The following is a 25,887-nucleotide window of genomic DNA, read 5'->3' as shown; positions in this document are numbered from 1 at the left end:
GAAAACCTAAGATTCCCAATGGAATCAAGATTATCTTCCCGCTACCACCACCTTAATATAACCACATGCTTACTGGACACTAATAGCCCGCCTAAGAGTACATTTACTTTCAACAATGAGGGTGATCCTTTAAAAAAACGTCAGTGTGGTAAATGTAACACAGGTCTCTGCAGGTGTTAAGTGTCTGAAGTAGGCAGCTAATACTGGATTTAATATTATTTTATAAATAATTGTTCCCTTACCGGTAAACATAAGTCTACACATTCACAGGCCCTACAAAATAAATACTGTGATTATGCACAATATGTTATGACAAACTAGTTCCAGAACAACAAAACTTCAACATCCTGATAAAAATTCTGATCGGAATAAAATGTGACTCTAAAATTTAAAACAGTCAAAATAACATCACATTTAAAATCTTCCACAGTTTACACAGTACTGTGAATTTCCAGTTGTGGAACACATTCTTCCCCATTGTAAAATAAAATATCAATATATTGAAAATTGTTAATTTCAGTGATGACACCAGTTTTGGTCTTACTGTATAGCATTATTCTCATTACAAAAAGGTGCACTAAGTGTCCATCAGCGGTCTGATTGGTCTTCAGTGTTTCATAAGTGTATATAACAGAAATCCCTAAAAGCCAACAGTACTTCACACACACATAGATAAAAGACTCCCATCTCGGAAACCGCCATACCGAACAGAGCCACAGACACACACACTGATGCTAGACATGAGGGCTCTGACGACGAGCGAGTACAATCCATCATGTTAAATATCCCACCTGAGTCTCGGACTCAGCAGGTGATGAGTAACAGGATTACACGTTTGCACTCATAGCTGACCACAGCCAAAAGTTACAGGATGAGTAAAACAAACCAGTGTTTACAAAGTTTTAATTAAAGACAGCAATTCCATTAAAGGAGAGGATAAAGAATGGGATGACAAGAAGTATTTGGTCTTAATAAGGCAATACAAAATCGATCCATTATCAAAGACCATTTAATTTTTAAAGATCGACAATACCAAAAGCATAAAGTGGAGTATAAGAAAATAGTTTTTTATAAGTATGATTTAATTAAAGCTGTTTACAGTTACTCTCTCCCACAGTAGTAAGCATGAACTTAAAAAGAATGAGAGACAACACCACAAGCACATAGCACACAGGTCAGAGGAGCCAGCATGCGAGGTCTGTGGAGCTAGAGGTCGCACTGTGACAGGAAGAGCCCAGGCCCAGGGTGGCCTTTTGTTTCCTATGAGGAAGAAGGGAGGAGGGGAGAAGAGACTGCGAAGGAAACACACACAGTCCTGCTGCTGCCCAGAGCCCAGAGGACAGCAGTGCTGAGGGCAGCTGAGTTCATTCTCAGAGGTGACTAGAGGTTGGTCAGTGTATACACAAACTACATAGCACATCTTTTTCTTTTTTACAAAATAAAAACATCATTTGCTACCATAAAACCTTTTCTTTAGAGAGGAAAGAATTTCGCAGCAGGTCACAAGGGTTCTATGAAGTCATTTCAATGCCGAGGAAAACAAATAGAGCAACAGAGCTAATCACTTCCCTGCGTGAGTGTTAGGATGACAACTCAGATTATTCTTCAAACTAATCCTGAGAAAAAAATCTGTTTACAATTCAAACAGTAATGTTATGTAAAAAGTATTAACAAATCCACTATTACAAATATCAATTTCCTATATGGTCTTCTATATATACACACAATAAAATGGCAAATATATGCAAAATTAGTTTTAAAAAAAACCATGCACAAATCATTTTCCCTCTTGGAATCTGACTTCCTATGAGATGCTCTTGCTGGCCTTCCCACCCATCTCCTTGAAACTGCTCTCTGTCTCTATCAGCTACCCACACTGAGCACTATCCCCTATAGCTCTGCATAAAGCCAATAAGAAATATAATTATTTTACATTCAAGCTTTAAATCTTAAAGTGACCCTGTTGTAGCACATGACTTATCAAATAAGCAGCCATTTTCCCCCTTTTTTGCTTGCTTTCTGTTTTTGCAGTTGTCAGTCTTCATGATCCATTCCGTGGCGAGCTGGGAAAAAACGCAGTTGCTAAATCAATGTCTGAACAGTGTGAGGCTCCTGCCGTCCCAGGAGTCCCTGTGCAACTGTCCTGAGCATGAGATCATTGCACACAGAAGACAGTCCGTCGCACAGCGCCGACTATCTACAAAGGTCTGAGAGGGGCGCGTCCCTCTTGTGTTTCCTCTTTTTGCCATGGTAATACTGAGTATTGGATTTGCCTTGATGCTGTTTGCTTGTCATCAAGGAACCATGGCTTGTTTGAGCTGTACCTTGGAAGCCTTTGCTGGAAGAACGGAAGAGCCTTGCCGATCCATGCTGCAGAAGAAGAAAGCAGTCAGAAAAATAGTAGAGCTGTCCACTGGCAAACCTGAATGCAGGGGCAGCTCTCCAAACTAGAAATGGGTAGGCACACCCTCTACCATTGATCCCCCACCAACAATTCTAATTTGTGTGCCAAGCTGAGACAATCCCTGTCACCCAGGCTGAGCTGGCACTTCCTGGTAGTGCAAGCTTGCTTCTCCCTCCCAAGTGCTGGGATTAAAGGAGTGTGCCACCATGCCCAGCTCCTACAGACTTTTTTGTAGGCTAGAAAAGGAGGAATAACAGGGGTGAGCCCTCTAGTGAACAGAGCATAACGTCTCTTTCTGACAGCATGTGTACAACATGAAAGATTCCAGGATCCTACAGCTCACAGCACACGCCCAGCAGCAGTACTGGAAGAGGCTGTCAGACCTACACAATTTACAGGCAGGTCAGGGGCAGTGGCTGCTCCTTTCTGTTTCCAAAGTCAGCCCCTGTGGCTTCCTACTGCACCACTCTCTTGGTTAGCCCTGTCTCTCCCTGTATCTGCATCTGGTAACCATGCTAAGGCTGTGGAGGTACAGTGGGCTGGGTAAGTCAAATCACAGCCACCAAAAGGCCTTTTCCCATGGTCCCTGCTACATCTGAGGATGAGAGAAAAAATGCATGGCGGAGACCAGTATCAAAGGCTTCCTTTCTTGCCTGGTTCCTCACTCATGGCTGTTAGTAACACTACTAGGCAACTATAAACACTGAAGTCAAAGCTGATGCTACTTAACTGAACCTGTCTCCAGCTACCTGATAACTGACATAAGCAACAAATATCAAATATAAATAAGAATAGTTTCTAGGAATGCTGTGGACATTCCACGCCAATGTACTTCAAGCACAGCCATGAAGACCACTCATACTCTGCTCTTCACTCAGCTACTGCTCAGCCTCAATGCTCAGGGTGCAAAGGGGCCAGGCTGGCCCTAAGATCTATGTCACTACAGCATCTTACAAGGAGCCTCAGAGCACCTGGTTTTAGAAGCACTGTCATGCTTTGGAAACAAATGACAAAACAGTTTATTCTTTAAGTGCATGGTAGCCACTGTGCACATGTGAGAAGTCTAACTATATGACATTTAGTATATGCTAAGTATTTTCTACGTGTCCTAAGCATTTTTATAAGTATTAAAATAATATTCATTAGGAATTTAAAAGATATACTATTTTGTCATCATTTTATAGGTAAGGTAGATATATAACTAAATCCATCCGGCAGATGACAAGTAACACACAGAAGGGTTAACTGAAATGTTAAAGGCCATACTCCCCACAGCTGATGAGCAGGAACCATGCTACTAAATATAAAGTACACTATGCTGTCTCTCTCTGATTTCTGCTTTTTCAGGTTGTATTTCATTATTCTTCCAATAATACTAGTAGGCAAGAATTAAATTTAAATTAGGATAAGCTTATGTGGTTTTAAATCCATATAAACACAACTGTTATCTGATCTGTCCATACCAATAAGGACATGTTAACAGGTGTTGAGGCAATACACCCTGTGAAATATTAGTGTTTAGTAAAGGCATGAGAATGTGTGATGGGGCTTACAAACATGGAGAAGAGCAATGCCCTGAAAAATTTAAGTTATCAACTGCAGTTAAGTATGGATAGCATATTCAACCTTGTCATAAATGATGCTTTAATAAATATACACTTTAAAATTGAAAGAGAAATTCTGACTCTCTGATACTGACAAGCACAAGTTCTACTCACCTGTGATTTGTTGTTGCTATTGGCTGTGTTAGTGGCTTGGCTGCTCTGCATTTTCCCAACTGCCTGTGAGGTCTCCAAAGAGACATCCTGTGAGCCCACTCGGTTGCCAGTGGGTGGACGGCAGAGCAGTTGTTTGGGGGTTTTGCATGGTGTTGCATCAGAATCCTAACACAAGTGACATGGGGTAGAAAGCAATACATTAGTAACTGTCATATTCAGCTAAGTACATTCTAATCTGAGCAGACACATCTGGGAGCTCAAGAGGCTTTCCTTCGAATGCTGTGGGTGGAAAGTGTGTGCATCCAAAGCACGCACAGCCAGAGACCAGACAACTGTGTCCTCCTCTGTCCCTCTCCACTTTATTTTGAGACAGGGTCTCTCACTGAATGAGAAGCTTCTGCCTCTGCTTCCAATGTTACAGCTGCCCACACACATAGTCCACACCAAGTGGGTACTGGGTATTCAAACTCAGGTGCTCTCGTTCCCAGTCAGTCATTTCACAAGCCCCGTCTCCAAGCCCCTGAGGCACTCCATTTCACCATGGGCTTCTGTCTATTGCCAAGTCACTGACCACATCTACCTGATTTCTTGTTTTGTTTTTCTTTTTAGTTTTTCAAGACAGGGTTTCTCTGTGTAGCCTTAGCTGTCCTAGAACTTGCCCTGTGGACCAGGTTGTCCTCAAACTCACAAGAGATCTGCCTGTCTCTGCCTTCCTAGTGCTGGGATTAAGGTGTGTACCACCACTGCTGGGCTTCTAGCTGATCTCTTTTTGGTTTTTCAAAACAGGGTTTCTCTGTGTAGCCTTGGCTGTCCTAGACTCACTTTGTAGACCAGACTGGCCTTGAACTCACAATGATCCACCTGCCTCTGCCTCCCAAGTGCTGGGATTAAAGGCCTGCACCACTGTGTCCAGTGATTTCTTAGATTGATTGTGAATGGGCCAGTTGATGGGAGCTTTTGTTGATAGCAAGTTAACAGAACAGTGGAAGCCCAGGATACAGAGGGAGGGACCTAGGACCCAGGCATGGCCCAGTATCTTCAATCAAACACAAGATGACAGGTGTAAGGACTCAACTGGAGCGTCTAGGATGACAGTGATCCTTGTCTAAGCCTCATCTGGCTTCTTGGCTGCTTTTTGCTGGCACACTAAACCCTTCTTTCCAAGGCAGTTTCTACCTGGGACATCTAGCCTAGCATTCATTCCCACTCCAGAACCCACAGATGCCAGGAGGCCCTGCACTTGAATATTTATGATTCTACAATGATATGATACGCTATCATTTATCAACAATGTAAAATTCTAATTTTCTTTCATATTTTTTTCTTTGAGACGTAGTCTCATTTAGCCCAGGCTAGCCTACTATGCTAGGATGTTTTTAACTCCTGCCTCCACTGTCCTTATTACTGGATTGCAGGTATACACCAAACCTGATTTATGCAGAGAAAGGGACTAAAACCAGAGAGCATGCAAGGCTAGCACGGACTGCTAAGACCCTAACAGGATTTTTTTGCAATCACACATTAAAATCAAATTTCAAAGACAACCCCACCTTAAACTTTAATAGATTCAAAGTTTTCTTTGACAAAGAAAATATGTAATTCACCACAATGGAGACAGAAAGTAGATTAAAGGATAGGGGAGAGGGGAGCTGGGAGAGGCAACTGAGTAATGTGGGTATTTGTTTTGTTTTGGAGGGTGAGGGGACTGAGACAGCATCTCCCTACATAGTGCTGGTTAAAGATCTGTCTTCCTCTGCCTTTCCAAGTGCTGTGCCACCATGCCTGGCTGGAGATATCCTTGAATTAAGAGTGAAAATAGCTGTGTAACACTGAATACATTAAAAACTACTAAATTGAGCCAGGCACCTTTAATCCCAGCACTTGGGAGGTAGAAGCACATGGATCTCTGAATTGTCTACATATTGAGTTCCAGAACACACACACACACAAAGCTGGAGTTACAGGCAGTTGTGAGCTGCCTGGCATCATTGCTGGGAACCCTGAATTATACTTTTACTAGCTTAACTTTCTGCTAAGCACATATTATCAATTAACAACCCTATTAAAAATCTCAAAAACAAGTGAAAATAAAAACAAGCCTAAGAAAGTCAAAGAAACCTTACAAATAATACTATATATCATCTGATCACATTTCTACAAACTCCTACAGGTAAAACTAATGTATGGTGTTAGAAAATCCTTTAACAAGAGTGCCCTCTAGGAGTGAGACCTGAAACTGTTGGTCATAAAGCATCTTCTGGGATGATGGGGACATTCATTGTCTTACTAGAGCTCTGGGTCACAAAACTCAAACAATCAAAATCCAGTTAACAGTGTGGCTGGGTGAAGTGTGACCGCGCCTGTCATCTTCCCTGAAATGGATCAAAGGTAAGATGAACTAATGGACAGAGGGTTAGAAATATTCTAAGTAGGTAAATGTTAATGGAGCACGTACTGGCTAAAGAGCTTGTACCTTCACTATATTTTGAATTTTCTTTAAAAAAATGTTGAGGAAAAAGTACCAGAGTGAAAGCTACGAAATTTCCCCTGGTAAAAAAGGAAGCAACCTTCGGGTCTGAGCTGTTAACTACAGAGAGCAGGCAGGCGTCCACGCAGGGGTTGCATGAGTCATACTTACCACGTCACTAGAGCTGGACTGCGTGGCGGAGGAGGAGGACCCTGGACCTGATGAAGAGTTTGAAGAGTGTTTACTAAGAGATCCCGAGGCTTTACTTCTACATTTTCCAAGGGCTTCATTTTCTTCAGACAGATTATTATTACACTTATCTAACTGCTGAGTATCTACTATCAAGGTAACACCATTTCCTGAAAGAGTGGCAAAAGATTGGAAAACGTTTCTTCCCATTAAATACACACAACACAGAAAAAGCCTCCAAGATCCAGTCCACCATCAAGGAAAAGGTCTTACCATTGCATGCTGGCTCAGGTCTATTCTGCAAGCCCCACTGTTTTGATATCCAATCTCTATACGTGGCGACTTCATCCGTCACTCTAATTATTCTGCCTAATATGCTGCATGGGTTTAAAAACAAAAAAAGAGGTGCACATTAACTCAAAGATCAGTACCAACCACTCTTGATACAACAGGCTCATCTGGACTAGACTTACCTCTCTGTTTCATTGTTGGGATAGTACTTTGCAATGGGCGACACAGCATGACTCAACACCACATAGGCATAATCAAAGGCCTGTTTCACCTGCATGGCCCCATAGGAACTCCTTCCAACATCATTACCTTTAGAAGAAATGGATACAGAGAGAAGTAAGCCTGGCTGCTGGATACCATGAATGAATGCTGATGAGCCCTTGTCCAGAGGAGCAAGGGCAATAGCTTCCTCACGGGAGGAGCATCATGAGTGGGCTGTCACCCCTTACTGAAGTTCTTGAACATTTGCAGAGCTTTCACGTGGTTCCTGCAGACAACTTTAGCCCAATAAGGATTCTGTCACATATACAAAGAAACTGCTGGCTAGTCTCTCCTAAGAATAAAGCCAAGCTAAATTGAAAACAATAGGATAAAGAAGGATGATGTTTGCTTGTTCTTTGTCTATATTAGCTATAAACATACTTTTCCATATCACAAGCAAATACGTATAACTTTGTGAAAGCACAGAAGAAATTTACCTTCTGTACACTTTCAAGCCAATCCCAAAGCTAGTGAAGCAACATTAGAAAAAGGCAGTCAGAATATGAATAACAAGAGCAATCTCCTGGACTTGCTGCCCATGTTCACTGCTATCTGAGGACTTCCAGCTTACCTCCTTAAGCCCTGCTGACAACTGGCTGGAAATAACAGCCCACAGGAAGAGAGAAGCCTACAAACCCACCCCAAAGTGTATTCCTCTTCTACTTGGCTTTAAAAGGGTCAAGGGGATGCTAGTCACAGCTTACCTGGAAGAAGACAAATTCTCCCGTGTGTCTGTCCCCCCCACCTCCCAACTAGGGTTAGGGTGTGTGTCTGAATATTTTGAGTGTGAGCAGAGTAAAGCATGAGGTGGGTGCCACACCCCCTCTGAAGCCCACACATTCACCTAATCTCAGTACCTGGTTGTAAAGGATCTTCAATATATAGCATTGATGGCCGGTAGCCATCAAGCATATTTTTCTGTACTTCATCTTTGGCCACATAAGAACCACCATCCTTTATCCGGATGCCAGTCTTTAAGTAATTGAAGTGCCGTCCATATAATTCAAAAAACTCTATTAAGAGAACACCATAGTTTGTATTGGGGATGCAAGCATCTTCCCTGGGATGTAACTAAAACAGGAAAAAAAAAAAAAAAAAAAGGAAGAGATTATTTTAGACTTTCTCTGTTGTGAAGGACGAAGGATATAAGTGAGATCCTAACTGCTATGAGGACTACTATTATCATGATTTTAGTTTATGATACCAGTTGACAGCTATGCTGCTGTTACAGAAACCATGCAATGCCCCATGGGTACAGACCTGGCAGGTAACGCTGAGTGGGAACCACATCAGGGAATGCACCTCACTCAGCAGCTTGGCTACTGGCAACCACTGCTGAGCAGGCAAAAGTAGGACTCTTACCAGAATAACATGTCTCAATTACAGCTGAAATTACATGGATAATTACTTTAAATGTGTTTTTATTTTTGGTGTGTGTTTGTACGCATGCATATTAAAGAGAGTAGTTGAGAGGTATCTTCCTAAATCACTTTCTACAATACCTATTCATTAATTAATTTATTTATTTTGGTTTTTGAGATAGGGTCTCATTGTGCAGTTCTAGTTGGTCCTGGAACTCACTATGTAGACCAGGCTGGCCTTGAACTCACAGAGATCTGCCTGCCACTACATTTGGCCACTATACCTATTTTTTATTTTGGATAACAGTGTTAGGGAATCAAACCCACACATGGTAGGCTTGTGTACCAGCATTGAGTCATATCCCCAGTTCTTTTCTACCACACCTTTTTGAAACAGGGTCTACCACTGAACCTGGAGGTCACTTATTGGGCTAGACTGGCTAGCCAACAAGCCCCAGGGATCCTCTTGTATCTGCTTCTCCAGTGCCCGGATTATCGGTACCTACTGCACTGCATCAGCTTTTTATGTGGGCTGTAGGGATCCAAACTCAGACCTCAGGTTTGCATGCAAGTACATTAATGACTGAGCCACCTCCCAGCCCCTTTGTGTGCGCCATTCTGTGCGTGCACGTGCATGAGGTCAGAGGTCTGATGCTGACGCCAGCTGTATTCCTTAATCACTTTTCATCTTAGAGTCTGCAATAAGGTCTTTCACTGAACCTAGAGCTTGCTGACTGGCCACTGAGCTCCAGACAGCCCTGTATTTTTGGTTGTTATTAGTACTCACACTTACAGAAACCAGGGCAAACACTGCATGTTGACATACCAAAGGAAGTCTCATGCTCTCTCCTAAGAACTTTTAAATACTAATTTGCTAAATTATACAAAAGTACCCAGTGTAGAGAGAAGCATTTTTAAATGCTTGATTTAAAATTTTCTCCCAGAATGTCTCTGTAAGTAGTTTATCTTTTTTTTTCAATGTACACCTATATAGCACACCCACACAACTTACCTGAAGGAAACTGACTGCCATTAAAAAGAGACTATAAGAACCAATTCCACCTGTAAATACTTCATTAAGGTCCCTCTGTAATAAGAATTGTTTCAATACTAAAACCAAGTATGGCAATACAGGATATTTCTGAAAGAGAAATAAAATTACATTTTCAATGAATTCCTATATTGTAATAGCCCAAAGCATCACCAGGAGCATAAACTGATCCTTATACAATTTTCAAAATAACCTTCTATGTAATGAAAACTTTCCTCCTCATGAGGATAATAGCGGCCACATGCTCTCTGGACAGACACACTACCCACCCAGCCAGATGACCATGATCAAAGGATAGTCTCTTAAGAAAACAATTAGCACAAAGGTCAAAGCCCCTCAATATTTAAGGCACCAATCCAGTAGGAAATTCAAGAAATCATTTCTAAGTAGCTCTCTACCACAGAACAAGGTCCCTCAATTCATTCTGCAGCAGCCCAGAGCACAGCTGTGCCTGCCACCATCCACGTGGCCAGACCACCACCTAGGCTTGCCCTTCCTCCCTGCCTTACAAAAGATGGGGCAGGGCTCTCAGAGCTGACAAATCTGACACCTCCAGAACTGCTAATGCTCCAGGCACAGAACACAATACCTACCAGAGTAGGTGACCTTGATTTTTCATGTCATCTTCTACTGCTTGTTATTAAGCAAACAATTTTTTTTAAAGACATTTATTATGTAGGAATACAGTGTTCTGCCTGCATGTATGTCTGCAGGCCAGAAGAGGGCACCAGATCTCATTACAGATGGTTGTGAGCCACTATGTGGTTGCTGGAGATTGAACTCAGGACCTCTGGAAGTACAGCCAGTGCGCTTAACCGCTGAGCCATCTCTCCAGCCCTAAGCAAACAATTTTTAACTTCCAGTTTCTTTTTAGGAAAAGATACGTACATATACATAATCCCTCCGAAACAGATGCTTTTCTTTTTCTTTCTACCTTCTATATTCTTGCACACCTGACAGGGAAAGAGAAGCAAGGCCCAGCAGGAAGAAGCATGGTAGGACCCAACTGTGGCCCCAGCAGCACTCCTGGACACTGAGCTACAAGGAATTCAAGCTTGATGCCAGACAAACAGTGAGACCTTACCCCAAAACAGCAAGCAAAAGGCCAGGCAGTGGTGGTGCACGCCTTTAATCCCAGTACTCGGGAGGTAGAGGCAGGAGGATCTCTGTGAGTTCAAGGCCAGCCTGGTTTACAGAGCTGGTTCCAGGACAGTCAAGGCTACACAGAGAAACTCTATTTCAAAATCAAAACAATAGCCGGGCAGTGGTGGCGCACGCCTTTGATCCCAGCTCTTGGGAGGCAGAGGCAGGTGGATCACTATGAGTTCCAGGCTAGCCTGGTCTACAAAGTGAATCCAGGACAGCTAAGGCTACACAGAGAAACCCTGTCTTGAAAAACCAAACCCCCCTCCCCAAAAAAAAGTAGTAGTAGTGACTGGAGACTGGAGAACTGCTAAAGAGCTGTGGGTGCTTTTCACTCTGGGGAAGCAGCAGCCACTGTCTGGATCTGTAAGATGCTCTGAGGATGATGCTGGCAGTGTCCTTATTTTGGAACCAATTGAAATAAACTAATATTATCTTAAGATAAAATAGTAAAACTTTCAGGGACCTCCTGACAGGGAATTTGGGATTAAGACTGAGAAAAGGCTTCCCAGGGAGGATTCTAGTCTAAACTTGGAGATTAAAAATTGACAAGACCAAGTAGAACATTATGATAGGCAGATTTGGGTCCAGGGGTCTCGCTCAAACTAAGGCACCAGCCAAGGACAATACAGGTGGTAAACTTTAAACCCCTACCCAGATCTAGCCATTGGTCCGAACAGTCTCCACACTTGAGTGGAGAGTGAGATATGACTTTCTCACGTACTCTGGTGCCTCACATTTGACCATGTCCCCTGGAGGGGGAGACCTGGTGGCACTCAGAGGAAGGACAGCAGGTTACTGAGAAGAGACTTGAAACCCTATGAGCATATACAGGGGGAGGTAATCCCCCTCAGGAACAGTCATAGGGGAGGGGAAAGAGGGGAACAGGGGAGGGAGGGAAGAATGGGAGGATACAAGGGATGGGATAACCATTGAGATGTAACAAGAATAATTTAATAAAAAAAAAAATGACAAGACCAAATAAAAATAAAAAAGCCAGGCACAGTGGCACACACCTGTAATCCAAGTACTTTGGGAGGTAAAGGCAGGCGGGTCACTGTGAGTTCGAGGCCAGATTGGTCTACAAAGCGAGTCCAGGACAGCCAGGGCTACACAGAGAAACCCTGCTTGAAAAACAAAAACAAAAAATAAAACAAAACAAAAAACCCAACAAGAATCACCACATAGCACCACCACAGGCCCCTTGCCACTCAGCCCAAGAAGTGTCCTCAGTCTTTCATAAACCCATTCACAGGGTGCACACAGAATACAAAGAATCATCTGTCAGCAACATGCACACATAGTAGCCAAGTAAAGGACAGAACACAGCTCAGTGGACACTCAAGACAAACTTAGGTTTTTTTAACAGCTTTACTATATAGACTGGATCAAGGCTCTGACCTTAGTAAAATCTTTAATGAGGTCCGCTGCTCTCACACCATTCTGGACATTAAAGCTGATATCAACTTTCACTTCAGTAAAAGAATCTGTTAATTTAATAATAGGAACCTAGAAAAAGACAGAAAAGTTTAAAGTAGTCCCCAAATTAAGTGACAAAATCAGGAGGCACAAGGTTACAAGCTAGGCCTGCAATCTCTACCCTTGTTGTGAGACCACAGAAACATGAAGTGCTCCAAGGACCAAGCACCAGTGGAGGGACGTGCCTGCTGTCAAGCTTGGATAAACCGAGTTAGGTGTCCAGGGCCCACAAGGTGGCAAGAGAGGACTAGCTATACATTGTCCTCTGAGCCCCACACCTACACAGGGTATGAGTGTACATATGTGGGAATAATGATTAAATTACTAGAAAACAATGAAAACATACAATAAAATTTATCTAAAAAATTTTGTTTTGAGGCAGGATTTCTCTGTGTAGCCATGGCTATCCTGGAACTCGCTCTGTAGACCAGGCTGGCCTCACCGTCACAGTGATCTCTATGCTTCTGCCTCTTGAATTGTCCAAAGAGGCTAACGAGCCTGACTCAGTTCCCAGCACTCCCGCTGCTGTGGCTCACAGCTCCCTGACTAAGTTCCCAGCACTCCCGCTGCTGTGGCTCACAGCTCCCTGACTCAGCTCCCAGCACTCCCGCTGCTGTGGCTCACAGCTCCCTGACTAAGTTCTCAGCACTCCCGCTGTGGATCACAGCTCCCTGCAGTTCAGCTCAGAGGACATACAGCATTGCTCCACACACAAAATAAACATACATGTTTTTAAAAAGGCCAAGCTCTCAAATACAAAATAAGAGAACAATACCTTCTGTGTAACTAGGAGCTACTTAACAGAAATAAACTCACTTTGTAGACCAGGCTGGTCTCAAACTCAGAGATCCACCTGCTTCTGTCTCTCGAGTGCTAGGATTAAAGGCGTGTGCCACCCCTGCCCAGCTAGGAATCTGTTTTTTTTTTTTACTTAAATATTTTTATACTGAAGTCTTGACAGTATTATGCATGAAAAAGCTGGCTATTATTTCCTAAAGAAATGTATAGCCCGGGCAAGTTATCTTGGTTCACCAGCAACAGTCTTTATGCTGTCACTGTGACATTCACAAGTGATTCACCGAGTCACATGGCAACTATCCTAAGCAAGATGAGAGCCCAAGTTTTCCATGCAGGTAACAAAGCTGAGAAAGACACGATGGTAAGAACTTACTGTCGCCTTGTCTAGGACCTTCACGGAGTCCTCATCAGCGACCTTGTGTTTCCGAAGGGCTTCTTCCAGGGTCCAGAGAGGCAGGTTCTCCCACTTCCCAAACACCACAAGGTCGATGTCACTGCATTGTGGTAACACATGTGACAAGGTTTAAGAAGCACCAGTCAAGTCTCCATCTTAGCTGACAATCACCCATATGAACTTCAAATCAGTGCAATGAGAACCCATTTCCTTCTCTGTCTCAGAAGACCAATGTGCTGATGGTAATGAGTTTCGAAAGGGAAGCAGAGGGAGAAGTGGGGGTGTTGATTTTAGCAGCCTCATACCCTCAGCTACTTCACAAAATGCAGGCCCCAGGACATGAGACAAAGCTTCAAGTATCAATGAACTTTTTTTCATAAAGCTTTCTGGTATTAAACTTTAGGTCTGCTCCCAATGTGTAAATACACATACTCACTTCCAATCTCATTACTTTTGTGCCTTTTCCATATCTAAATTATGACAGCTGGTCTAACAACGCTTCAGGACAACCAGGACTCCATAAAGATACTCTGCCTCAAAAACAATAAGCAAACAAACAAAGCCCCATTTCTGCTCAGGCACATTCAACAGCCAAAGCATACATCAACCCCTTCAAAGTTCCATAAATATACTAACCTAGTGGGTAAATACAGGCCAGTTTTAAAACTTCCAAATATCTGGACCTGCAACAAGGAAGGAGGGGAAAAAAATCACATTAAGGTGCCTATAGAGAAATACATGTTCTTTCTGCCGTCTTCTGGTGTTTTAGAACTGTAGGAGCTCCCCCACTGCCAATATAAGGCTTTCCTAAAGTGGGGATACCATGCCTCACAGGCATTCACTCAGAACATAGTCTACAGTCTCAACAGAGACCTGGAGACCATCAAGATGGCTCAGCAGTTAAAGATGCTCAAATGGCTGGCATGGTGGTGCACACCTGTAATCCCAGCACTCAGGGAGGCAGAGGCAGGTGGATCACTGCGAGTTCAAGGCCAGCCTGGTCTACAAAGTACAGTGTAGCCAAGGCTACAGAGAAGCCCTGTCTCGAAAAAACAAAACAAAACCAAATAAAAAAAAAGAGAGATGCTCGATATGCAAGCCTGACCCCCAGATGCCATGTAAAAGACAACTGACTATAAAACTGTCCTAGCATCCATACACATGCCTACATATACATATATACATGTACACATTATACACTTTAATAATAAATGCAAAGCTGTAATCCCAGTCCTTGAGGCAAAGGCAGGCAGATCTCTGAGTTCGAGGCCAGCCTGGTCTATAGAGCGAGTCCAGGACAACCAGGGTGACACAGAGAAATGCTGTCTCAAAAAACCAAAAAAAATAAACAAAAAAAGCCGGGAGGCAGAGGCCGGTGGATCCCTCTGAGTTTGAGGCCAGCCTGGTCTACAAAGTGAGTCCAGGACAGTAAAGGCTACACAGAGAAACCCTGGCTCAAAAAAAGTTTCTGCAGTTATGTTCCAGAGGACTCCCTGCAGGAGTCCTCTCACAAACAGAACATTCTAGCTGCCGGCAATGTGCTGGTGTGTTGGCCAGTGCAACAAGAGTACGAAAAGCAGCCTGTGTAAGATCCTTACATCCTGGAGAGAACTGTGGCACCCAGGCAATTTTATGTGTCTCTAAGGCCAGTCTAGGATAATGCTAAACCACTGTGGTGAAAAGACCTAGCCACATCCTTTTTTTTTCTATATTTAAGAACACAATTGCCTACCTCACAAAGATGGAGGCTAAAAGATCAGGGCACCCTGACCTGGGGCAGATCATTCCTTGCTGTAGGGACTGTGCTGTTCACTGCATCTTCAGCAGCCTCCCTTTCCACCCACTAGATGTCAGCAGTGCTTACCAAATCATGCCAGGCAGAACCCTCTCTCTCTGCCCCAGGGAACACAACCGGCTGGGGAGGGGAGAGATCACAGTGTAGTGCAGAGCAGCTGCTCACTGAACACCCACACCCTCCTGTCTAGTCTTTTTTTGGGGGTGGAGGGGGGTTCAAGACAGGGTTTCTCTGTGTGGCCTTGATTGTTCTGGACTCACTTTGTAGACCAGGCTGGCCTCAAACTCACAGCCATCTGCCTGCCTCTCCTCCCGAGTGCTGGGATTAAAGGTGTGCACCACCACATCCAGCTCCTCCTGTCTATTCTTTACCTGAAGCATCACATTTTAACTTTTTTCTTTTGCCAAATGGATAAAACTCTCCCTGGCTTCCCTTACATAACCTGGCGCCGGTCTAATACTATCCACACAAAGTAATGTTACTCTTTGAAAAGATAGGATTCTAGAACAAACCTGCAAATAGACCTTAAAAAGTGAAGTTTGAATGCCAATAATGAGAGATAAACACAAGTGGAGACCCAGGCAAATATTTTGTTCACTGACTGGGGGATCAAAAGAAATTGGCCAGGAGAACAAAGAGTGGTCTCCAGTGAAGAGGCACACGCTCGTCTGCAATTGCCTAAGACAGTCTACTTCAAGCAGCAAAAGAAACACCTTCAGTTATAAGCAAACTGTACTGTTTACACTGACAGGCTAGAATAAAAACAAAAATGGGGCCTTGAAAAATCTCATTCAATAATAAACTACTGTAAAGAAGTAAGTGATACCTTTTCCTTACACTAAGGGTCCTGAATTTTGCCCACTTTTAGTAGGTGCTACTCAGAAGTGAGAGGAACAAGTTTTGGATAAGGCTAAAGTGATCACCAGGCCCCAAAGTGTAAAGGTTCCAGAAAATTGTGCCTTTAAAATGTAATTTGACCAAAGCTGGGCATGGCCTATGTCTGGAAAGCAGAAGGAGGGTACTGCTGTGAGTTCAAGGCTAGCCAGGGGCACAGCACAGTGAGACCCTGCTGCAAAATAAAATAAAAAAGAAACAAAAGAAAGTAGGCTGCCTCCAGAGGAGCACTTACAGTGAGCGAGGCCTCTCTATGAGCCTGATTTTGCCTGCAGCCCAGGTCCAGGACAAGTACTCACGTCAGCACTGGGCCAGAGCTCCTTAATCACACTCTCGATCCTGCTCACCACTTCCATCCGCATCTTCTCCTCCTCGGGTCTGGGAGACATGTACTCATAAAAATCACTGATTTCTTCATGCAGACTGAAGAAAAAAGCAGAAAGCCACTATGAGCAGGGCCAATCCAGTAAAGAGTCAGTTTCTTGAATAATCTTATAAATAATTTTTTTTTAAAAAGTCTCATAATTCAGCTGATAGCCTTATACTTGCAGGTTTTTACCCTTATTTTAATATTACAATTCATACAAGTTAAAATGGTAATGTACAGAATTTAATTAAGAGCAAGAAATTCCCTGTGTAGTCCACAGCTTAGCTGTGGTGATTTTCACCCTTCCTTTTTCTTTTTAAATAAAAATGAAGTCGTGCAGGCCTAGTCTCAGACTCTGCAGCCCCAAAGAAGGAAGGAAGGCCCTGAGCCCAGGGAGCACAGGCAGCTTTCTGACCATCTCACCTCTCCACAAGGAGCAGAACATAGCAAGCTGGTCAGTGAACACCAGCAATGCCCTGAGAAGAACAGATGGCAGACAGGGCTCTGAGAAGGAGCTGCAGGCTTCCAAAGGCTGAGTGTACAGGCATGAAACCTAAGCACAGTCAATAGACAGGCACATCTGGAAAGGAATACAGAGGTGCCTATGAAGGGGAAGATGGGCTCGGGAGAACAACACATGTGAATAACAAGCTAAGAAGTTCAGGCTGGGCTGAGCTACGGCTCGGCGGTAGAGCATGCCCCTGGTATGTTCAATGGACTGAGTTCACCCCTAAGAACCACAAGAAAAATGAAAGGGAAAAAAGAAGAAAGGAATGGGAAAGGGAAGAGAAAGAAAAAGAGGAGACGGAAAAGGAAAGGGAATGGAAACTGAGTTCAAGCTCCCCTCTGTGGGAATAGGGAGGGTTGGGGCGACCTTGACTGCGACATGTATTTAAAAAGATCAAACTGCATCAGAGATGGACAGAGGGGCAAGGCCTAGAAAAGACGCATCACAGGGAAGACCTAGGGTTTGTGGTAGGACAAGAAGGAGCTCCAGCAGCACTGTACATGCATAGACGCCTGGCTGAGGGTGAAGGAGGGCTGGCCAGGACCAGAGGACAAAGACGGTATGAGAGCAGCACTACTTGTGTTCACGTTCTGAGACCCTGGAGAGTTACCTTGGAGAGAGGAAGTGGAAAGAAACCTGAGAAGCACCCACTCAGCTTTCCCTGGGATTGAGAAGGTGGAAGAGACCTGGGGTACCCTCAGGAGGTGGCTCACTGGCGCTGGGCCCAGTAACACACACCTGTAATCCCAGCACTCAGGAAGGCAGAGGCAGGCAGATCTCTGTGAGTGCAGCCTGGTCTACAAAGTGAGCCCAGGACAGCCAAGGCTACACAGAGAAACCCTGTCTTGAAAAACAAAACAAAACAAACAAAAACAACAACACAAAGAAAGCTCATTGGCTCCAGAGCAGGAAGATAGAAATTTAAGTGGACCAAAACTGGCTTTGAGAAAGGGAAACTTTCACTGCCTGCAACTTTCACTTCATGGAACACTGATGACTTTTTAAAAATGTGATCAATTGAGCAATTAACCTACTGCTCTTGCCTCTTTTGATGCCTAGAAAAGATATGAAGCCAAAACTTTTGAGTTCTAGCTCAGACACTGCCTGAGAGCAGTTATGTCTCCTGGCTATGTATGTGACTCTAGTACTTGATGCTCCCTAGCCATGTGCTCATGTGCAGGACAGATTGCCAACCAGGAGCCATGTAGGCCAGAAGGAATAATAAACATGATCACATTTGCCCATGAGCCATGTAATACTGAGTAATGTGTGGATCTGAAAACTCACAGGGTCCCAAGGCTGAGGAAGGTGGATCTCTTTTAAGTTTGAGGCCAGCCTGGTCCCTACAGTAAGCTCCAGGCCAGCCAGGACCACAGAGTGAAAACATGTCTCAAAAAATAAAGCAAAGAGCCAGGTGGTGGTGGCGTCTGCCTTTAATCCCAGCACTCGGGAGGCAGAGGCAGGCGGGTCGCTGTGAGTTGGAGGCCAGCCTGGTCTACAAAGTGAGTACAGGACAGCCAAGACTACACAGAGAAACCCTGTCTCGAAAAACAAACAAACAAACAAACAAACAAAAAAAGCAGAGACTTGTAGGTAAGGGCACTGACAACTTGGGTTCCCAAGAGAACTCATCCTGAATCACACACACACACACGTGATAAAGCCTGAAAACTCCCAGCTCTTCTGAGGGACCCAGAGTTCCTTGGCATGTTTCTGCAGGCCTTCACATTGTCAGCTTCTTTCAGGGTCATGGGTTTCTATAGGTTCCCCAGGTCAGCTACTTACAGAGGGCAACTAGAAGAAAGCAGCCAGGAGGAAGGAGAACTCGCACTGCTCCTCTACACAGACCTGCCCAAAGATCAACAGCAGAGCACACAAGTTGCTCCTCAGCTCACTTCAGTCTGCTATGGACTGTGAGAATTTATCTGCAGCTCTAAGTGCCAAAGCAGTTCTCTGCAGAATACCAGCATCCTGGGGGGGGGGGGGGGGGGGGGAGACGGACCCTGAAAACTTGACTTCACTTACCCTATAAAGGCTCCCTTATGCAGTTTCTGATTCAAATGCAGGCAGAAATATCGAGCCCACCTGCCAGTTTAAGACCAAGTCAGAAGACACCAGCCAAAAAGAGTGTGTTCTCTAAACACTCCTGAGTGTGTACGCCAAGGTATAGGATGAACAGGGCTTGTCAAGCCGAGCCTCACCCTGAGCTATCTCTAGCCAAGAACACAGAGAAAATACTCATCAAAATGGGTTTTGTAGAGTGCCAGTTGTCTGTTCTGCACTGCTGCACCACAGACAGGTTCCAGACAGGGACCACAGGTCCCTGTTAGTACACATGAAAACAAACTAAACAATCATGACGCAAAGACCCTACAAAATGGATTTCTGAGCACAGTGAAAAGGTAGAGAAGATTCTAAAATTCATATTCAGTGCTGGGATCCTCCTGGGCTTTCTGCCAACACATTAATTTGAAAGGAAGTTATTCAGGATTCTACGAGTTTTAAGACAGGATTTCCCCTAAGGACACAGGCTGCAATTTAATGGTGAAGTATTTGCCTAGCATGTGATAGACAGGGACTGGACTGGATCCCCAGCACTACAAAGAAAGGACTATGCAAGTACTTAATATTCCGTGAACTAATGTCTCCCTTCTGTTCCCAGTAGTTACTGTATTTATTTAATTTCTTAAATTGCTAGGAGAACCCAAGCCCCTGTGCATGCTAGGCAAGAGCTCTACCACTAAGCTACATTCCCTGCCAGTTTTGCTTTTTAAACAGCGTCTTGTTATGCAGCTCAGGTGGGCCTGTCTTAGCGTCCCAAGTGCTGAGAGTATAGTCATGTGTCAACACACCCATCTGCATTTCTCTTACTGATGTGTATCTGTCACACTGGAAGAGAGGATGAGGAATACAGGAAAGTAGGAGGCCACACTATGAAAGCAAAATGTCCTTGAACAATAAAAAAAAGGAGGCCCATCTCAGGCCTGGTAGGGTCCTCTTACTCATGCCAAGCACAACCCTGCCCTTTTCTATGCAACTAGTGACACGCGTGACGCATACGGCACTAAATCTGAGTACATTTTTCAGAAGCTTTCATAGCAGACTTTCCAGTACTTCTGAGAGGCTCCTTGGCCTGTATGAATTTGCTAGCACAGAATCTCGGGAATCTAAGTGCTTCCTGATTAGGTACTGTAGTGACTAATTCTGTCTCTGAAGTGCCCATCCTTGGTTTGGTACAAGCTTGATGCCATGATAACAGACGTTAAGACAGAGCCAACAAAGTTCTGTAGGCTTTCTTTCACATGGCAATGCAATTGCATGCCTCTGGAACCCTCTAACTATGCAGAGAAAACAGTTTCTCCCGGGTCTTGATCACAGTAACATGAGGAAGCTCTGCAGGACACCACATGCCCAGTACTACAGCTCCTTAGATGAAATTATAAATTACAGCTCTTGAGAGCTGAGCTCTGTGACCAAGACTGTGCTATGTGACACTGCCCTGACTATGAGAATTACGTATTTGGTCTCTGTCCCTGCTTCCCAAAATACAACCTTATAATATTTGGAATCCTCAAAGTATTACATGCTTTTCTGTGCACTGATGACTGGCTGATGGTGGACAGCCCCTGGGCAGCATCACAATGAGGCCATTCACTGTAAAGACCAGGATAAGACAGGAGGCTCAGGGCTTCATGTCTACCCTGCCAGGCAGACACCAGAAAGCAGAGCTGAGTTGATCATGCCTACAGGATGAACCTTCCACCCCTGCCCCAAAAGGCCTAGGTCTGACAGAACTTACAGATCGAACCTGCTGGAGCTTCCCAGAAAGTGAGCAAGAACCAGGAAGGGGGCACCCAACTGCATCTGGTCACTTATCCCTTAAAGCAACTTCTATAAGATAATCTAGTAAATGCATTTTTGAACTCTGGAAGCAGCTCTAGCACACTACCCCCTAAGGAAGTGGTCACAAAACCACTAGTTCACAGGTAATAGTCTGGGGCTTGCAAATGGGCTGGGGCCACCAGTGATAGAAGCTCTGTTGCTATCCCTGGGTAAGTAGTGTCAGCATCAACTAGAATAGAGGACATCCAGCTGTTGTCCACTACAGAACTGGTAGCTTTGCCTGGTGCAGATTGGAAACCCTTACACATTTGAACACAAAGGTGGTCTGTGTTTTCAGAGGACAGGAGAAACTGGATTTGATTTTTCTACACATATGTCCTCCATTTGGGTAACAGTATTTTCGCTCTAAAAGTTAAAACAAGCAAAATTCTTTTTTGGGGGGTGGGGTGGGGGGTGCGTTTCGAGACAGGGTTTCTCTGTGTAGCCTTGGCTGTCCTGGACTCACTTTGTAGACCAGGCTGGCCTCAAACTCACAGTGATCCACTGGCCTCTGCCTCCCAAGTGCTGGGATTAAAGGCGCAGGCCACCACGCCTAGCTCCCCCCCCCCCACGCTTCTTATAAAGGCACGGGATATGCAAATACTGAGATGAAGCAAGGGCTGGTACAACCACCATTCTGAACAGAAGGATCTCATGCTACACCAAAGCACTGACCATATCTACCCAAGAACTGTTAGTAACTAGTCTTAATTAAGTCTTAGTGTAACTAAGAGCATACACTTTTGAAAAGGACATATGGGAAAAGCACACATACTGCAGGTGCATGCATTATCATATATGAGGTTCATATAATTTCCAAACTCCCTACTCCTATCCTTCAGAAATATTCTACAAGGGTAAAGGGCATGAGTACAAGGATGCCCAGTGTAGTACTCATGGTCAGAAAATGCTAAAAATTTAGAGTCCATAATAGAATCCAGAAAAATTTCAATCATCAGCATGCACTTGTTTGTTGCTCTTATAACAAGGACCATGTCCACCAGGTAACATAACGGTCATTAGATTTGTTGTCTTCTCCATAGTTTCCCATAGGATACATGTGTATGTATGTGCACATGCTTCTCTTGGATATGTATACATTTCCCTGTTCTCACAAAGCAAGATCTGTAACTTGGGGTTGGAGAAATGGTTAAGGGCACTGGCTGCTCTTCCAAAGGTCCTGAGTTCAATTCCCAGGAACTACATGGTGGCTTACAACCATCTATAATGTGATCTGATGCTCTCTTTTGGCCTGCAGGTGTACATGTGATAGAGCACTCATACATTAAATAAATAAATCTTTTTAACAATCTGTAACTTATTATTAATAGTGATCAAATTCAGGCAGTGACCTGGGAGAAAAGGATTTACTGTTTTCAAGTGTATTCATTTACATGACCCATTTTTAAAATGTACATGTCAACAGCATTGTGTGTTTTTAAAACTAAATCTTTGTAACAAGTAAATATATCTACTAGTGAAAACACTAAAGTAAAATCAAATTACTGCAATAACCTTAACCGTGTAGACCAAAAGCTTATAACTGTGTGACTGGGAAGCCTGAGCAATTGAAGAAGGGAATCTACAGTCATATGGTGGGCAGCCAGGCCATGGCGGGGGTGGGGGGATGGGGTGGGGGTGGAGGGGGGGAGAGGCAGACCCCAAGCCCAGGCTTCACTGACAGTACATTGGTACAGACCCCACTAAGAAGTCATGGTCGGCTTCATGCGTGCTCACTAACTGTCTGCTGGTTTCAGCATTACCTATTCAAATTTGAGACAAACATCTAAAACTGCAGGGGGCGGGAGGAAGTATTTTCCTACAGAGTGGATCTGACAGCTGAAGTCAGGACTTACAGCTTTCTATACCATTTAATCTTTCTCAAATATACCAAGACTATGAGAAATGAGCATCAGCCCCTACAAAATCACAAAGCAATATGAGTGACTCCGGAAGGCTCCAGAATTCATGGTAGAAACAGAAACGTGTTTAGCCAGTTCAGGCATTCCAGCTACCAGCTAGATAGATACTCTGCCAGGCTGTCACCTCAAATGCCACAGGACCAGAACCAAAGCTCATCTTACCCCCGGTTCCCAGCTGTCCCCAGCACTTTCCAGGTCCACCTTTCTTCACACACTGACCTGATAGCTTACCAAATTCCTCTGCTCAAAACCAACCAAATGCATGTAGAGCCACCCTGGCCCGAGCAGGCATAATTTAATGTGTATACAGGTCTGATCCCAATCACCAGGTCACTACCCTCAATCTGTGTTGTTGCTGTTCTTGTTGTTGTCGTTTATATTTTGCCTGCATGTCTGTGAATATTATTATTGTTGTTGTTATTATTATTATTATTATTATTATTGTGTGCTATGTGTGTATGTTGCCTGCATGTCTGTGCATCATGTGCATGTAGTGTACTCAGAGGCCAGAAGAGGGTTTCAGATCTCTTGGGACTGAAGTTATAGACAGTTTTAAGGTGATATGTGGTGCTGGAAATAGAATCCAGGCCCTCTGGAAGAGCAGCCAGTCTTCTTAGCCACTAAGCCATTGCTCCAGCCCCATAATCTGTGTTTTTATCTTTTTGTTTTTTGTTTGTTTCAAAGGTTTTTGGGAAGAAAAAAAATGGAATAGGAAAAATATTTAAGCGAATGTAAAAAGGGGGAAAAATTTAAAGAGAGAATGAGAAGATAAGACATAAGCTAGTGGTAGTGCATTCCTTTAATCCCACTGAAGGCCAAGAAATCTCTGTGAGTTTCAGGCTAGGGCTACACAGTGAGAACCTATCCATGAGTGAATGAATGAATGAATGAATGAATGAATGAATGAATGAATTCTAATGAAATAAGTAACCATGCTCACAGCATATAATCCAGCAATGCCAAGGAGCTAAAAGCATGCTGCTCCCAAAAGCCTACACCAGGACATACAGAGCAGGTTTGCCATGGCTGCTCAAACCTGGAAGCAGCCAACATGGCCTTCAGCAGATGAAACTACAGTCTAGTGCATCCATACAAAGGACTACTGCACAGTACTAGAAAGAAGAGAGCTACCAAGCCAGGAAAAATGTGGAGGGGTCTTAAATGCTGGCTGCTGAGTGAAAGAAGCCAAATCTACAGGCTGTAAACTATATAATTCTATAAACATCTTGGGAAAAGTCAAACTGAAGACAGGAAAAGAAGGATCAGTGGCTACCAAGTGATGAAAGACAGAGCAAAGCATTTTTGGGCAATGAAACAATTCTATATGATAATGTAAAGTGGATTTATCATTCCATAGGATGTGAGAAGCTCCCAGTAAATACTGATACACACTGCAGACCACTTGCTAACAACATGTCAATGAAGATCCACTAACTGAACAAATATGCCACTCTGGGGTGGAATGTCATGATAGGTACTCAGGCTTATACAGGAAATCTCTACACATTCCACTCAAATTTACTACAAACTTGATAAAACTAAACATAAATTCTACAGGAAAAAAAAAATCTAGATTTTCTTCCAATTCTTCTTCTTAAAAAAAACAAACAAACTAACACTTATTTATGATTATTGTGAAAGGGAGATACAGTAGTGTGCTCCATCAATGGATCCATTCCAAGAACCCAGCAGATACCTGGAACCACAGAGGTGCATGTGCCAAATTTCATCTAGACACATACATCAATGATAATTTATAAAGATTTGAAAGATTAAAATACAATAATTATGGTAACACAGATTATGTGAATACAGTGGGGTTTTTTCTTCTTTCTCTCTTTCTCAACTGCTTTACTTAGCTGGGCATGGTGGCACACACCTACAATTCCCAAAATTCAGGAGGCAGAGGAAGAGGAGTCTTTAATTCATTTAAGGGTAGCCAGGAGACACTCCTTTTTGCTTGGTTTTGTTTGGTTATCCAAGATTGTTTTTCTGTGAAACAGCCCTGGCTGTCATGGAACTCAATGTGTAGACTCAGACTTAAACAGATCTGCCTGCCTCTGCCTTCTGAGTGCTGGAATTAAAGGTGTGCAGCACCGATGTGAGGCTGTTAAGTTTATGAGACAGAGTTTTTCTATTATGTAGCTCTGGCTTGAATTTACAAGGTCTGCCTGCCTCTATCTCCCAAGTGCAGACACTCTTATTGAAGAAAAAAATGTTTTTAATTCTTACAAGGCTGAAATACAGCTGAGCAGAAGGCCCATACAACACGTGCAAGCCCCTTAGTTTGATTCCCAAAACAGTAAACACTATCTGCTGTAGTTTTTATCTTTCCACTTTATAGCTTATCTTCTCTTCAGCACATCCAAACTGCAAGCATCGCTCCTTTGTGTTTTATGGTTGCCCTAAGAGTCTATAAGCAGACATTTGAGGCGGCAGCTCAGTGGCAATCTGCTGAGTAGCAAGCGCATTTGGACACACTGGACAAGGGTGGGGTCCAAGTCCTGCCAGACAAGAGCAAAATTTTAACATGCTAGCTACCACAGCAATGTACAATTAAAAACTTAAAAAATTATTTCTAACGTTTCCCAGTAAATGTTTAATAGAAGATAAAAGGATCAGAAACTTTTTTTGAAGCTAAGTGTTCAACACCTCATACAGAATAATCATCTTTTTCTTAGCTACTGAGTATATATTGTTCCTTGTATAGTCCCCTACTCCTTAATTCTATTACCAAACTTTACTGAGGGAGACAGTTCTGCTTCCAAGTGTTCTCAAGACTGTACAACAAAATCTTGGAGGTTCTGGACAGGAACAGTCTTAGACCGTTTGGTTGTGGCCCACAGACAGGTCATAAAAATAGAAGCCTAAACACCAAGAACTGTAGCCAGGCCCAGTGGCACACACCTATAATCCCAGCACTCAGGGAGACCTCTGTGAATTCAAAAACAATCTGGTCTACA

The 25,887-nt window shown here is 43.6% G+C and overlaps 1 protein-coding gene across 1 annotated transcript in view; it reads right to left on the bottom strand.

Moving 5' to 3' along the window:
* Positions 1 to 752: 752 nt before the first annotated feature.
* Positions 753 to 25,887, bottom strand: part of Tent4b (terminal nucleotidyltransferase 4B) — a 61,041-nt gene continuing 35,906 nt past the window's right edge. The window contains exons 2-12 of the mRNA XM_051169273.1: positions 16,545 to 16,668; positions 14,193 to 14,239; positions 13,536 to 13,656; positions 12,287 to 12,394; positions 9,704 to 9,832; positions 8,188 to 8,401; positions 7,252 to 7,378; positions 7,052 to 7,155; positions 6,761 to 6,948; positions 4,123 to 4,287; positions 753 to 2,370 (exon numbers count right to left, since the gene is read on the bottom strand). Coding sequence (XP_051025230.1) covers positions 2,194 to 2,370; positions 4,123 to 4,287; positions 6,761 to 6,948; positions 7,052 to 7,155; positions 7,252 to 7,378; positions 8,188 to 8,401; positions 9,704 to 9,832; positions 12,287 to 12,394; positions 13,536 to 13,656; positions 14,193 to 14,239; positions 16,545 to 16,668 — 1,504 coding nt within the window. The 3' untranslated portion in view covers positions 753 to 2,193. The remainder of the gene's footprint in view (positions 2,371 to 4,122; positions 4,288 to 6,760; positions 6,949 to 7,051; positions 7,156 to 7,251; positions 7,379 to 8,187; positions 8,402 to 9,703; positions 9,833 to 12,286; positions 12,395 to 13,535; positions 13,657 to 14,192; positions 14,240 to 16,544; positions 16,669 to 25,887) is intronic.

The sequence above is a fragment of the Acomys russatus genome, chromosome 26 (assembly GCF_903995435.1).
Source record: "Acomys russatus chromosome 26, mAcoRus1.1, whole genome shotgun sequence".
Lineage (NCBI taxonomy): Eukaryota > Metazoa > Chordata > Mammalia > Rodentia > Muridae > Acomys > Acomys russatus.
Note: the sequence above shows the minus strand (reverse complement) of the source record. Positions and strands in the feature narration are given on the sequence as shown.